The sequence below is a fragment of the Sinocyclocheilus anshuiensis genome, unplaced genomic scaffold (genome assembly GCF_001515605.1).
Source record: "Sinocyclocheilus anshuiensis isolate Anshui unplaced genomic scaffold, SAMN03320099.WGS_v1.1 scaffold245, whole genome shotgun sequence".
Taxonomy (NCBI): domain Eukaryota; kingdom Metazoa; phylum Chordata; class Actinopteri; order Cypriniformes; family Cyprinidae; genus Sinocyclocheilus; species Sinocyclocheilus anshuiensis.
Window position 1 is genome coordinate 1010252 of NW_015536478.1, and position 15867 is coordinate 1026118.

The 15867-nt window shown below is 32.8% G+C and overlaps 1 protein-coding gene across 2 annotated transcripts in view; it reads right to left on the reverse strand.

The window, feature by feature from the left end:
- Positions 1 to 4039: 4039 nt before the first annotated feature.
- LOC107668307 (pre-B-cell leukemia transcription factor 3-like) overlaps positions 4040 to 15867 on the reverse strand; it is a 40736-nt gene continuing 28908 nt past the window's right edge. The window contains exons 4-11 of one of the 2 annotated variants that reach the window (XM_016460180.1): positions 14576 to 14766; positions 11509 to 11644; positions 9777 to 9806; positions 8219 to 8384; positions 7725 to 7802; positions 7056 to 7165; positions 6577 to 6666; positions 4040 to 4486 (exon numbers count right to left, since the gene is read on the reverse strand). In XM_016460180.1, the coding sequence (XP_016315666.1) occupies positions 4394 to 4486; positions 6577 to 6666; positions 7056 to 7165; positions 7725 to 7802; positions 8219 to 8384; positions 9777 to 9806; positions 11509 to 11644; positions 14576 to 14766 (894 nt within the window). In that variant the 3' untranslated portion in view covers positions 4040 to 4393. The remainder of the gene's footprint in view (positions 4487 to 6576; positions 6667 to 7055; positions 7166 to 7724; positions 7803 to 8218; positions 8385 to 9776; positions 9807 to 11508; positions 11645 to 14575; positions 14767 to 15867) is intronic. The other variant, XM_016460252.1, reaches the window with a different exon arrangement.

Here is a 15867-nt window from a genome sequence, read left to right on the forward strand (position 1 = left end):
ACCATTAACCCTAAAACACAATGCAATGAAGTGCAAAATTCAAAATATAGGTAAAACACCTGTTAAAAAAGTCAATATGGAAAATTCCCCCATATTAATACATTGTGCCCTGTTTTTACAGTTTTTTTTTTCTTTTTACTTCAGTCAACAAATGTTTTCATGTAGTTTCCATTTATTAGCTTACAGTGGCCAACTACTTTTCCAAAGAGCAGCTTAGTTTAATGTTAGATAGTGTTCATAACTCAATTCCTTAATTCCTTAAATTTTCTGCATCAACTGCGATATTCAACAAGAAAAAAAACGTTTTTTTTTTTACTTTCGATTGTATGGTAAAAGTGTCTCAATAGGACAGGTGGTTGGAAAAACAAGGTCAGCAGAGTCAGTTTTGTTATTATGTTGACTTTGCAAGCTGTGGTTTTGCAGTAGCTATCTTTCCCAACACTGCTGTGTAGTAAATTTAGCTCAAATGTAGTCCTATGGCAAAAGGTTATTTTCCTGCTTGTCAAAACTGACGCACATAATTTCACAAAGGCAACAACTTCAGCTCAATTCACGTCACTCACAGACAAACAAATCTTTTACCCTAAATAGGCTGTTGAATTGCAATTAAGTTGCACAAAAGATCATATGCGGTGGACGTTTCATCAATAGGCAATTCCAGCCTCCTCTGCTGTTTTGATCTCGATAAGCTGCGAGCGCTCGGGAATTTTTCATTGAAACTTCTCATTAATGCAGCGTTTCTTCCTGACCTCTCGTCTTCAGCCCTCAGCCCTTTAACTGACAGCGGAGGGTAAATAAATAATTAAAGGGCATTTTGCCGCTGTCAGTGAGATTGCATATTGCACCATTGACATTTTGAAAACAAATCTCGGATTCATGAGCTATCACTGTGAGGGATCGGCAGAGGCTATTAGTTCGACTGACAGAAATAGACGTGAGATCGTGAAATATCGTCCTGTAATCTCACTGATTTATGAGCGTGTGTTGCCGCTTCATCGAGAACCACCACAGATTTATTGCCACTCAGGTGGAATTATTAATGAAGCCCTTTTTGCCAAAGCTGACGATGCCGTCTGTGTATGTGTAGAGGTTTATAGAGATGCTAACTAATCAAACTGAACTCAACACAAGCTTTTCAAATACTTTCGTCTTTGTTTAATCACTTTGTACTTCATTTGTATTCTTTTTAGGTTTTGCAAGCATCGCTAGGCTTATTGCTATTGTTCTTATTTGTCACATGTTATCACAGGGATTTGCACAAACCCCTAATACTAAGTATTAAACTTTGCAGCATAACTTCTATTTCTGAATTAAGTCACGTGGCTAGTTAAGGAGACATGTAGGCTGCTATTTTTACGTTCCCTAAGTGCTTCTGTCTGGCAGATGATGAAAACAGACTTTCTAGCTATAGCTAACCTATCCAAATTCACATACCTCTACAGTGCACTATATATATATATAAAACAAACGTTTTAATGTTTTTGAACGAAGGCTGTTTTGCTCTCTCCAAGGCTGTGTTTATTTGATCAAAAATACTGTAAAAACAGTCATATTTTTAAATATTATTACAGTTTAAAATGACTGTTTTCTATTTGAATATAACAATGTAAAAATGAACAACATTTGACAGGTAATGTTTAATAAAATATAAAAAATTATAGCTGATATTAATTCTGGTTCATTTGTCACTGGAAATGCCAAGGGTTTGGCTGTTAACATGGTTAGATGACGTAGCTACACCATCTTGCTGCCAAAAAGCATCTTTCTCCATTTATGCCATTCAAAGCAAACCAATTGATATTCCTTTAGATGTTTTACCTTATTCTTATCAGATTAGGACAAGAAAAAAAAAACACACGTTAACATGACAGTTTAACAGGTGAATACAATTTTGAATAAAATATCACAATTCTTCCCCAGCTGATTAATCACAGAATATAAAGACAATTGTTTTGCATTACAAGTTTTATGAACTGGTATGTTTAAATATGTAAATGAGGCATTATCTAATCAAAAATTCACTGATATGCATACATTTCCAGAACAGAAATCTTCACAGAAGTTTTCTGCGAGGTGGAAAACACATTGATGTCTGTCTTGTACCATTTCCATCTGAACATTGGATAAAGCCAGATTCAGAATTCTTGTTTTATTTTGTTAACATATTAAGAGTTTAAGAATTTTACAGAAGGGATTTTTGATATCTCTTTTTATCACTCCGTGAATCAGAAAATACTGTCAACAGCCAGAAAACATACAATTTCACCAGGTTTTTAGGAATAAAATGCTATATAATTCATTTTTAATGATATATTACCAAACCCCTCAGTAAAAACATTCAGAATATTGATAGTAATAAAACTGTAAGTTTAGGTGTATGTAAGTGCTGCTGAAGTGGAGGAAGAAACTCACGGCCTTTAAAGAAATGTAATTTTGCCCTGTGTTTTAGGAGTAAAATGTTATAGAAATCACCGTGAATGATATATGCACAAACCCTTCAGTAAAAATCTCCAGAATATAGACAGGAATCAAACTGTAAGTTTTGTTGTATGTAAGTGCTGCTGAAGTGGAGAAAGAAACTCACTGCCTTTAAAGATATGCATTTTCAGCCTGTTTTTAGGGGAAAAAATGTTATATAAATCAGCATGAATGACATATTAACAAACCCCTCAGTAAAAATCTTCAGAATATAGACAGGAATAAAACTGTAAGTTTTAGTGTATGTAAGTACTGCTGAAGTGGAGAAAAAAACTCATTTAGAGAAAACGGCCTTTAAAGGTATGTATTGTAATTGGAATATACAGACTAAAGTAGATAAAGTGTAATAAAATAAATACTTAAATGTGTATTTTGGATGTTTCTTTCCAATAGTCTAATAAACACATTGAAGTTTTAATGGTAAAGTTATTGAAGCAAAGTAGCCTAAAAAAAAAAAAAGATGGTTTTGCCTGTTAGTGTCTTGCCTTAAGATTGAGTCTGAAAGTAATTGCTCACAGGGCGATACACATGAACACAAATACATATGAACATCGAACAAAGACAATGGCATTTGTAATGCTTTAACAAGATAGAAAACCTCTGTGACAGTCAGTGTATTGTATGTGCAACTTACCCATTAAATAAGAATGGGAAAAACGCTAAAAATTAGCATCCAATTAGATTTTGTGCATGAGCCGGTAAGAATTTCAATTCGAAATGTTTATTGAAACACTTTTTTTGGGGGCCAGAAACACAAGTATTTCCTTTATCAAAAACTAATAACATTACATGAATTATTCTTCATAGAGTTGCTCAGTGTAAATTCTGTTAATACATTAGAACACTTTTTAAATATTACAACCTCTCAAAACGGCATTGCAAATTATAAACTACCCAAGTGAACTGATGAATATAAAATTAAAGCAAAGTGATCAGTGTAGTCTGTCATCCAGAGCATGAATGAAGAATTCAAATGTATTGAGTAAGAAAAGAATAACATTCAAAAATGCTTTTTTATGTACAGAAACAGTATGTGTGCTGATTATGTCTAGTCGCTTATATGGCGTTATCAAATAAAAAATTGGTTTGCATTATCTTCCTGTTAACAGCAATGCTAAGTATGAGATGTTATAAAATAATTTGATAAATTATGTAAGTATTTGTCACGGCAGTAGATGAACAAAAGGTCTCAGAAGTAAATTTTCCATGCAATTTCTCCAAAGACATTGAATTTCTAAACCAATCTTGACCTGAAAAAAAAAAAAAAAACTATTCGGCTCCACAGAAGCATATAAAATCACTTCATACAGTACACATCTTCAACAGTTTGTACATTACTGCCAAAAATCAATTTCTTTATGGACATTATCAATGGCATTTTACTTCTGGAACCCTACATCCACATCTGAATCTGAATATGCATGACTGCAGTGTTGATTTCGTATGTAATCATTTGTTAAATTCTTGGTAAAACCAAAATGCCAGTGATATTTATGATGAATATCATTAATGCTCAAGTTAAATTGTTAAAAATACAATTTAAAAATCAATGTTGTTGAACTGTACGAGAAAAATCAGCTTTAAGAATGAACATACTGTACTGTGCAATAAGACAGTGTTACAAGTAAATTTAAATCATGATATATTTTAAAACCTATTCCAAGATGTTCACAGAGATTATGACAAAAGCATCCCTTGTTTCAACAATCGTACATGTTGGACATGTTTATTGAGGTATCACCAGTTTTGCAAAGAAAGCTGGTACCGTCAATCCTCTCGGTTGATTTTTGCAATGTGGTGCTGTTTTGGTCAAAGTAAGCGGTTTTGCGTTTGTTTCATTGTCGCGCTCATCTCTCTGAGTTCTCGTCTGAGATTTTGTTGGGTGCTGTAGGTTGTCCTGTGGGTTAGTTAAAGTTCAGTTAGAGGTATCCGAGTGAACGCTGTTTGCTCCCTCTATAGGAGACGTCACAGAAGATGGAGTGACAGCATCGTGCCAGCCACCGTTACCCTGGAAAGAGACACGGAAAAGACCATTTGAGACGTTCAATTAGAGTCAGAATGGAAACATTAGCTGGTATTGATTTTTGAGAGCAAGATCAGATAAGACGCTCTGTTTGTATCCTTTTTATATAAACTGCTGAAACAAAATCCAGCTTAAACCAGTCTGGTCTGGTTAGGCTGGTCTGTTCACATGGTTTTAGAAGCTTTTTGGACATTTGTCAGCTGGGAAACCCCCTTAAACCAGGCAAAGCCAGCAAATCATCATATGCTGGATTAAGCTGTTTTTGTTTGATTGTTTTTGTATTTGTTTGTTTTTCCAGGGTGAAAATGGCTTCTTTTAGTTGTGGAAATAAATTAGATACATATTAATTCCATTTAATTTTTCTTCAGGTTACTTGTGTGTAAACATTCAGGTCATATTTGTTATTTTTACTCTATCTAACTCAACGCAGCATAATCAACTATTATTAATTAGTTTACATATCCTGGTTGGAAAGAGTCCACTAGAACATTAGTTAGATTTCTACTCTGAAAATGTGGGTTGCAAACAGAATATACTGCAAATGTTAAATTCCTAACTAGTATTTTGGTCTTATTTTTTAATTATTATTTTGTCTGACTGACAGATTTTTTTTTTGCTCTGTTTATATCCATTTTATCTAAACTGTTGTTTGCCATGCTAAAACAAAATCCAGCTTAAACCATCCTGGTCTGCTTTTTGGACACTTGATAAATGGTTGGGCAGGGAAATCATTATAAACCAGGTAAGACTAAGCTTTTCGTTTTGGTTTTTACAAAACGTTTTCGTTTTTTTGGTTTGTTTTTACAAGGCCAAAAAGACGTCTAATCTTACTCATTTAAAATGTAAATTTTATTTGATTTTCGTCATAATTATCTGGCTAACCATGAATGAATTCACATTATTTAACATACCCTTGAAAGAGTCAACTAGCTAGATTTTTACATTGAAAATGTGGAGTTAAATAGTATACACCGCAAAAAGTGATTTTTAACTATTATTTTGGTCTTATTTTAAGACATTTTAATTATTTTTTATTAGTAATTACTTTTTCTGCACTGGATTGGACTGCACTTGTTTTACTTGTTTATACAAAACTGCCAGACAATCATATTAACAAGTCTCCAATTAACAATTCGAAAACAAGTCTAAAAAACGAATGCAGTATTATGTACATTTATCTCATTTTTAGATATATTTTAACTGGAAAACAACACATATTCAAAGAAACTGGTTCAGAAATCATTGTTTTTGAAGTGTGGCTAACATTATGTGACGGTTGTGTAAATGTTAAGATTAAATGTTAGTAAGTATCCATGACATCTGAAGCTATTCGCACTGCCCTTTACTTCTCTTTGTGATATGATTGTTTTCAGTATTAGAGAGTCGACATGGCTGCCTCAGTGGATAAATGAACCTTTAGCGCTGTGACTCCAGATCGACTCCATTATAAAGCGTGTCTTATCAGACCTCATCTGGGAAGACGCTATTCACATCTGTACAAAGCTGCAGGCAATTCCAGTTTCATATTTTATTATAGTGATAAAGAAATGGACTGCAAATTCTTTCATAGAGAGAGAGAGAGAGCGTGGTTCAATAAGAAGGCAGATATATACTGCCAAGAGCTGTGCATGTCGTTGTGTTATTAGATGCATTTTGGAAAATAGAAATGGAATGCATTTGCTTTCTATCCCAGCAAACAGCCCTGTGTGCATGTGTGAATATTAATATGAATCCATACGTTTATCTTTGCCTTTTCACAGAAGCGCATCACCTCTCCTAGACTTAATCTCAGCTGTCGTCTTTGTAGGCTCATGGAGCGACGGTTTGATCATACAACGTCTGTCTGAATGACTCCAGGAGACCTGCGGCGAAGAGATTATTCCTTCCCACCACATGAGACGGCATGTGTGTGTGTGTGTATTGCATATGTGCATCAGTAATATTCTGACTCTAATGCACTTTTGCACCAGGAGCTTTTAGTGTGGATTTGAGTCTGTTTGACATCAGAATTTAGTCCAAGCATTCTCATCTGCGATTCTGGCTAAAATTATTATTTTTTTCCCTGTCAAACTCACGTTCAAGCCATGCGGGCTGTAAAGCGAGTTTCCCCGCAGACCGTCGCTGTAACCCAACGACTGACCGATGGCGTGACGTATGGAGTCTCCCTGCAGAGAGAAAGACAAGAGATTCAGCGTAAGAGAGTCATGAACCACTGTACACCATTCAAACCATATTTAATAAGAAATGTTTTTTGAGCAGCAAACCAGCATATTAGAATGATTTCTGAAGGATCATGTGACACTGAAGACTGATGCTGAAAATTCAGCTTTGAACACAGGAATAAAACACATTTTACAATATATTACAATAGAAAACATTTATTTCAGATTGTAAGAATATATACTGTTTTTACTGTATTTTGGATCAAACAAATGCAGCCTTGGTGAGCAGAAGAGACGTCTTTCAAAAAATATAATTATTTTATCTATTGTGATTGTTTATATATTTTGTATATCTATTATATATATTGTGTCTCGGCTGGGGTGTGTGATACCTGTGTCTGTCCTGTGTTGGGGACCTGGGCCGGCTGGTAGGATCCGTTCAGACCAGACATGCTCATAAACATGTCTCCTGAACCCGGCAAACTATACGAACCTGAAGAACCTGAAGAGACACGGAGAGAAACAGAAACAGAAACAGTGAGTCTGTGAAGATGATCAGTGACGTTAGGTCTGAGAAAAGCTGCATTATTTGTTTGCAGATGCCACTTGCTTTGATATTTTTATCTGTGATGTCAAGGAATTCAGACATTGTAAATGTGACATGCCTGTTAAAATAATTATCCAAATGTTCTTTTGGGCCACTGTATATGCACATACATAAACACACAAAGCTGAACAGTGAGGGAGAATGGGAAGAACAGCACACAGACAGAGGAAGTTCACTGTAAATCTAACAAATCATCACAGGAAGTGTACAAGTCCAGGGCTATTATAGTTCATGAAAACTAAAACCACACTAATAATAACCACCTACAAATAAAATAAAATAAAATTTTATAGACATATTTAAAAAAGAAAATGAATTAAAAATGACAAAAACACAACAAAATTACTCAATTAAAATGAAAATAGAAAACAGAAAAATAAAAAATAATAAAAAATATGAATAAAACTATAATAGTATCTCAAATGACACTAAAACACTAAACACCATAACATACCAGTGAACATGTTGTTTAACAGATTATTTTTATCTTCTGCCACATCCAACTGAAAGTCTTCATCTTTCATCTGAAAGCCTGTAGAGAAAATCACAGTACTGAACTCTTTTAAACTCTTTAATGACTTCTTTCAAAAATGCATGTTCATGACCAAATAATCACACTAGCTCAGCTCTGCAATAAAAGAGACCAGGGCTAGTTGTCGCACTTTCTATTCTTTTGTCTACATTTCCACTAGTAAACATGATACAGTTAATTTAACACCCCTATATGTCCCCTATAGCAGGACATGTTGTCACAACGGGTTACTTAGATCATTTCCCTGATGATGACTGGCTATTAATTTAAGAATAATAACTGTTTTGGGCGACAAATGTTGATATTTGAAACCAGTGCTGAAGAAAATGATTGGACTATTGGACTCAAAACATCATAGTTGTTGAGACAGCCTTTGTGACAACTAGCCCCGGTGGTCTCATCCATAGTGTGTGTACCAGAGCTGGGCGTTGCGGGCGAGTTGGTCTGGCTGTTCTGTACAGCGGCCGCCACGGCCTGAGTCGCCGTCACTGCCGTCTTCGCTGCGTACAGATTCGCCTCTTCCTGGAATTTACCGATGTTCTTCTTATAGCGAATACGTTTATTACCAAACCAGTTCGAAACCTGAGAGAGAGAGGCAAATGAGGGAAATATTATAAAAATATGATATTATACTTCATAAATTATTATTATGAATGATATATTTTTACCCAAAAATCTAAATAATTTTTTTATAAAGAAAATTAAGCCTCTCGAAGGACCAATAATACTTTTGTATTGCAACATTCTTTTATTTAAATTAATCAAATTTTCCCCCCACAATGAAAAAGAAATAGACAGAGGCTAATGTGGATGAATTTCATTAGGAAATATTATAAAAATATTATAATGTACATTTTAAAATATTATACCATTTTTTCACCTAAAAACCTAAATAAATAAATCATATATTTGCATAAAGAGAATTTTAATTGTAATTAATCACATTTTCCCCCATAATGAAAAAGTAAGAGGGTGAGGCAAATGTGGTTGAATCTCATGAGAAAATATTATAAAAAATATTATAATATACATTATAAAATGTTATAAAAATACAAATATTTTTACCCCCAAAAAAAAGAAATTACATTTTGCATGAAGAGAAAGATACCTCTTTAACGAGTTGGACCTTTACCATTTTTGTATTGTGGCATTATTTTATTTAAAATTAACTACATTTCCCCTTCCCTAATGAAAACGAAAGAGAGAAAGTAAATGTGGATGAATCTCATGAGGAGATATTATAGAAATATTATAATATGCATCATAAAATATTATATCTGGTTTTTTACCTCAAAATCTTTTAGGAGTTGGACAGTTACCATTTTTGAATTTTGACATTGTTTCATCACACCCCCTCATATTGGGAAAAAAAAAAACCTTTTATATAATTCATAAAGTCCAATGAAATATGTGCTGCAAGCCAAATGTTCACGGCTTCTTGGAAAAAAGCATGCATTTTTATGGTTCACAGCGACTGTTACTCTCACACATTTGTAAGACATTGTAAATGGACCAACCTTTTGCAAAAGAACATTAACGTTGCTACAAACCCAGACATATTAAAATTACATCCACCCCGAGCAATGACTCCTCCAATAAAATATCTCCAAACAGGCCTTAAACTGCCAATGGGAGGCGGAATAGTTCAAGAAGCGCTATAAAAACTGATGTCATAATCTCAGGATCCAATAAAAGACAGCCGGAAGACACCATCCAAGTGCAGGAAAGCATGTAACTCTCAGCAGCGGTGAGGAAATGTATGCATGGTTGGCTGAGTGTGTGTGTGTGTGTGTGTGTGTGTGTGTGTGTGTCTGTGTGTGTGTGTGTGTCTTATGGCCATAAAGAATAATTCCAGCTGCTGGATAAATGACTATATGGTGCATCGATTGTTGTTCAGCACACAGAGACACGGCTGCCACTGCAACCAACATCGACAGACAACACAGCGGACGGACGAATGCTTTAGTGACATACCTGTGACACAGTGATGGTGCTTCCCTTCCCCTGAGGGCACAAAAAGAAGGGGCTTTTTTACAGTAATGACTTCCTGTACACACCCACCCGTTACACAAACATAAAACAGGCTGATTACTCATAATGTGTGTCCATCTCAGTCGAGCGCAACAGTCCATTCTGGAAGTAAAAATGCCCTTCAGAGTGATTGTTTTTTTTGTTTGTTTTTTTGGACTTTTCATGAGCTTCCATGATCTCTGAGGTTGTTATTGATTCTGCATTGGGGAAAAAAAAATTATATATATATATAAATGAAATGTTATGCATAAATAAGTTAAACTAAGTGAAAATGAAATATGTTTAAGTTGAAGTACTAAAATTACTGAAATAAAAATAGAATATATTGTTTTTAAACAAACTAATAAAAAAGACAAAAGTCAATAACAAAATTACTTAAAAAGCCTAAATTAAAAGTATAAAAGAAAATAATAATAAATAATTATAATAAAAACTACTTTAAACCAAAATTTATGTAAAAATAAATGAAACATTTTTAGAATTAAAAAAATTGTAAAATGACAAACACATATCAAAGAACTAAAACTTTAACTAAAATTAAAATGAAAACTGAAAATATCAAACTAAAAACTAATTCAAACTGAAAACTAAAAAAAAATATTTAAATGAAAAAGAAAAAAAGAAAAATGACAAAACCACATAAATAACTAAACATTAAACTAAAAAAAAGCTCATTCAAAACACTAAGAAAATACTATAATAGTATATAAATAATGTTAAAATAAAACTGTCTACCAGTCTCATGCAACTAATGTACAGTTCATTTTATGTGTCAATTAGGGGTGGATTTTATCAAAAAAATTAGACTAACTAGGTACCTACTTAATGTTAGTTAATATGGAAAATTGTAGCATTGGAGCATGAAAGACTGTAGTTCTGTTAAAGGGGTCATATGATGCTGCTAAAAAGAACATTATGTTGTGTATTTGGTGTAATGCAATGTGTTTATACAGTTTAAGGTTAAAAAAACACATTATTTTCCACATACTGTACATTATTGTTTCTCCTCTATGCCCCGCCTTTCTGAAACGCGTCGATTTTTACAAAGCTCATCGGTCTGAAAAGCTGAACTTTTATAAAGAATATCTCTTTGGATTTGAGACTTTAGTCTTTGCAACTTTACAGATCTTCTTTATGCACCAAGAGCTTGTAACACTCCAAAGAGAAAGGAAAAATTTAAATCGCATCATATGACCCCTTTAACAACCAACTGAATTGATTCAGTTGTTTGCAATTCTTTATGGTGGTAGTCTTTAATTCTAAAGATTAACTCTTTAATTCCCGCAAAAGTAAATTTTTGCACATTTTTACACAAAACCAGACCTTTTGTCATTCGATTTTCACACATGGTTTTGCAAAACAAATCTTGTGATGTTGTGAGCCTTCTACTAAACTCGATTTGAGCTTTATTGAGAAACTTTCTGAAAGAAAATCAATGGGAAAAATACTTCCAGGATCCATGCGGCAAAAAACTGGGCGCTCACTGTTGCGTTTTAAATCACTTCACACACACTCATGTTGAGATGTTACTGTTACTGAGCCAAATTCTCTGCACCTTCACAGTGTCACAGACCACCTTTAACAAATTTATTATTTTGCTCAGATTGTGAATAAAGTCTCCTTGTTTGACAGCTGAAGGCTCCTGTGCGCAGTATCGTCCGAGATCTGGACTGACCTGTGACACAGTGATGGCACACTTCTTGGCCAGCTCCTCTTTGGCCTCCTCGCTGGGATACGGGTTACTGAGGTGAGAGTAGAAATACTCGTTCAGAATCTCTGTCGCCTGCTTGCTGAAGTTGCGCCTTTTCCTCCTGGAGAAAGAGGAATCATGAGGACTGATAGATCCTCAACCATTTCAATATCTTGATATACTATTAAAGGTTATTATAGGTGAAGTGTGTATTTTCACAAGCAACATCACTGTAAAAAATTTATTTCTTTCTTCCTCTGTATTTTTGTCTGATTTTCCAATACAAATATCTAAACATCTTAAATCAATATACAAGTACTTGATGAGCAAAATGACAAAAGGTATTGAGTCTAGGTTTCTAAAAAAAAAGATCAAAATTAAGTGTGTTTATGTTTAAAACGAGAAAAAAATATATCTGCCAACGGGGTCAGAAAAATATTCTTGTTTTCCCTTTGAATTAAGTTTATTTTTCTGACCCCACTGGCAGATAATTTTCCTGTTTTATGCATAGACTCACTTAATTTTGATTTATTTTTCTGAAAATCCTTTACTTAATTTTATCACAGGCCTCAGCTTTTGAGGGAAAAAAAACATTATTTGCGAATAATTTTGGCAATGTTCACTCAGAAACTGAGTAGCATAAGCTTAGACCGATGAAGGCTACGGTCAATCAGATCCAAAAACAAATACAAAACCTGCATGTGCTAACTGAAAGAGACGAGTTGACAAAAAAATATTGAATCCAATATTTGGTAAAAATATAGCATAATGAGAGATTTATAAGCATTTTTGTAGGCTAGTCATTTCTTACCGAGAACACCACAGGTGTAACAAAGACATAAGATAAAAATGCATGCATTAAAATATGAATAAAAACTACAATAGTATATAAATAATACTGAACACCTTTTCTATTTAAATGAGGTGTATTAAAGATTCCACCGTATTCACATAATGAAACATATACTAGCAAAATGCAAGCATTAAATGTTATGCAAGATGTTTTTTTTTATTAAAATCTTAAAAAAAAACTAAAACCAAAATAAAAACTTAAAACATAAATAGTAATATAAAAAAACAAAATCAAATAACAAAATTACTAAATAAAACAAAACAGAAAATACTAAAATGAATGCTAATTTAAAATATGAATAATTAGCCCAGAAAAAAAACCACACCAAAAAGATTGATAAAATGAACTAGTATTTTCAGGAAAAAGAAAATCCTTTCTGGCTCAAAATGACTGAAACACAACATAAAGGTTAAACGTTTAGATATCTGTACTAGAAAACAAACAAAATTGTCAAGTAAGAAAATTGTTTTTGCAGCAGATTGTTTTCAAAGGTTTATCTGATCAGCATGATCCAACAATCCCCTGCTGGTAGATGCAATAACTATACCACAACACATAAAGTATACATTATTGCATCTATATATTATAGGTCAGACAACTATTAGGTTGTATCCAATAAACAGTCCCTGATGTGGCATAAAAGCTTATTTTTAGGCCACTTGTTTGCTTAAAACAATGAGACTAGATTAAATCTGACTTTAGCAGCCAATCTCTCACTCTCTCTTTATGATGTCATCACTGAGCCCACCAATCGCTGTCTGCTTCATTTGCATTCCATCAGCTGAATAACTTTCTGATGAGCAGATTTGTGCATAATTTACTCTTTGATTTAAGTAACTCCTGCCCTTGCAAGCCAACCGGCACTAATTGGCAAATTTCCTTCTGCCAGTTTAAGAAAAACACTCACAAGACCTTAAAATATTACCACATCGCCCACTCATTCACACACGCCTCGCTCTCAGCACATCCAATACACTCAGAAACAAACCCACACTCGCAAAAACACCTACATGTGTAAAAACACGGACTCACCATCAATAACGATTAGTGTTTATTAAAAAAAAAATGCTGTTTTATCTAAAGCTAGTTGCATATGAAGGTATTTTTGGTGCAAAACAACTGAGCCACAGAAGTTGCAAACTTGTAGATTTTTTTCTCTTTCCCACAAACAACACAACAGTTACACCTTCTCGAATCCTTCACTGCAAGTGCACAAATCCTATTCTACGAATCACAAATCAAGAAACTCGTACGCTCTCATGTTTTGCTACTATTGTTGCAGTGTGTTATTAGTAGGACAGTCTCTCTGGGGATCATTTAAGCTCTCAAAATGATGTTTGAAGTCACTAAACAGTTTTGAGCTTTGTATTTTAGAGCAGAAACATGGGGCTTATTCACTAACCACTTGCAATCCAATTTAACCAAGCATTATCTATGCAAAATCTATGTATATGAGGTGTATTATATAGATTGCACCTTATTCACATAAGCAAACACATTTACGGGCAAAATGCATGCATTAAATGTTATGCAAGATATTTTAGAAAAAAAAAAAACTAAAACTAAAACTGAAACAAAATAATCCTAAATAGTAATATAAAAAAGAGACAACCGACAAAAGCATACAACTAAATTACTACAAATTAAACTAAGGGGGGGGGGGTTTGGGGGATAAAATAATAAATAAATAAATAAATTTCAAAACATTAAATTGCAAAAAAAATTAAACCTAAATAGTAATATAAGAATGTGAAAACTGACAAAAGCACATAACAAAATTATAAAAAAAAAAACTAAATTGAAAATATAAAAAATAGGCTAATTAAGAACATTAATAAAAACTATAATAATATATAAATATAAGCACCTTATTCAAGGAAGCACATATACTTTCAAAATGCATGCATTAAATGTTTTTATTAAAAAAAACTAAAACTGAAATAAAAATAAATGAATCCTATAACATTAAAAACAGCAAAAAAACTGACAAAAGCATATAACAAAATTAATAAATGGTAAACTAAACTGCAAATGTTAAAACAAAAGCTCATTCAAAATATTAATAGTATGTAATACTATACAAGTAATACTAAAAAAAATCTAAACATATATACTGGCAAGATGCAGGCAATACATATTATGCAAGATGTTTTGGATAACATAGTCTGCCAAATGCATGACTGTGAATGTGTTTCTGACCTGGCGTCGAGGAAGCGGGACCTGAGGATCATGACGGCCTCGCAGGTGCTCTGCTTGAGCTGCATCTGGATGGAGCTGAATTTGCGGTGGATGATGTTGACCATGCGCTCGATCTCTTTGGGTGAGATGGGCCGCGTGCGAGACTGTTCCCTCAACAGGTTCATCACATGGGTAGTGAACTCATTACACGCCTGTGAACCAATCAAATTACTCATAACTGATCATGCAAAAGTCATTAACTTAAACTAACAGTACTAAAACATTTTTGGTTACTGAAATTAAGCTGAAATAAATTAAAATAGAAATATTCAATGAAAACTTTGCATGAAAATTAGAAATGCTGCATTGCCAACTAACTGAAATGTTTAAGTTGAATCACTAAAATTATTATCTGGAAATAAAATAAATGAATAAATAAATTAAATGTTATGTATTGTTTTGAATTAATTGTCTTGCTGTATGATAGTTTTCTATTTCTTGTAAAGCGACCTTGTAAAGTTCTTTAAAGTTACTATATAAATACAAATTATTATTATTATTAAACCTAAATATAATGTTAAAAAAGAGAAAACAAATTCACATAACAAAATTACTAAAAATCTAACTAAACTGAAAATATAAAAATAAATGCTAATTCAAAGTGAAATAAAAATTATAATAGAATTTAAATAATGCTAAAATTACAGTACTCAATATGTGTATTTATGTGTTTTCAGTACATGAAATAATTTACTAACTTAGTGAAAAATGACTAAAAAAGTGATAAGTAGCAAAATTACTAAAAATAAACTAAAACTAAAGCTTTTAAAACATTTTTGTTATTTGAAATAAAGTTGAAATAAAATAAAATATAAATATTAGATGAAAAACTTTAACTAAATGAAAATGAGAAATGTCGCACCAAAATTACTATCTGTTAAAAAAAAGAAATAATAATAAAAAAATAAACCTACATAGTAATATTAAAAAAGCACCAAAAAAGAAAAAAAGACAAGAGGACATAAAAAGTAATCTAAATTGAAAATTTAAATTAAAAGCTAATTCAAAATAAAAATTATAACCTATAATTATATATAAATAATACTAAAATAACACTACTCATTATGTATGTTTTCAATACATGAAATAAGTAACTATCTTAGTTATGTTTTTCCCAGGTACTTCAGATGTGTAGTGTAATTTTTCCAGTAACAAGCTACTTTTCAAAGCAGCAGTGCCAAGATGTCTGATTGATTTTAGCGATACTCATTTTTCTGATACAGCCGTATATTCCTGATGGATTGCGGGTTGTT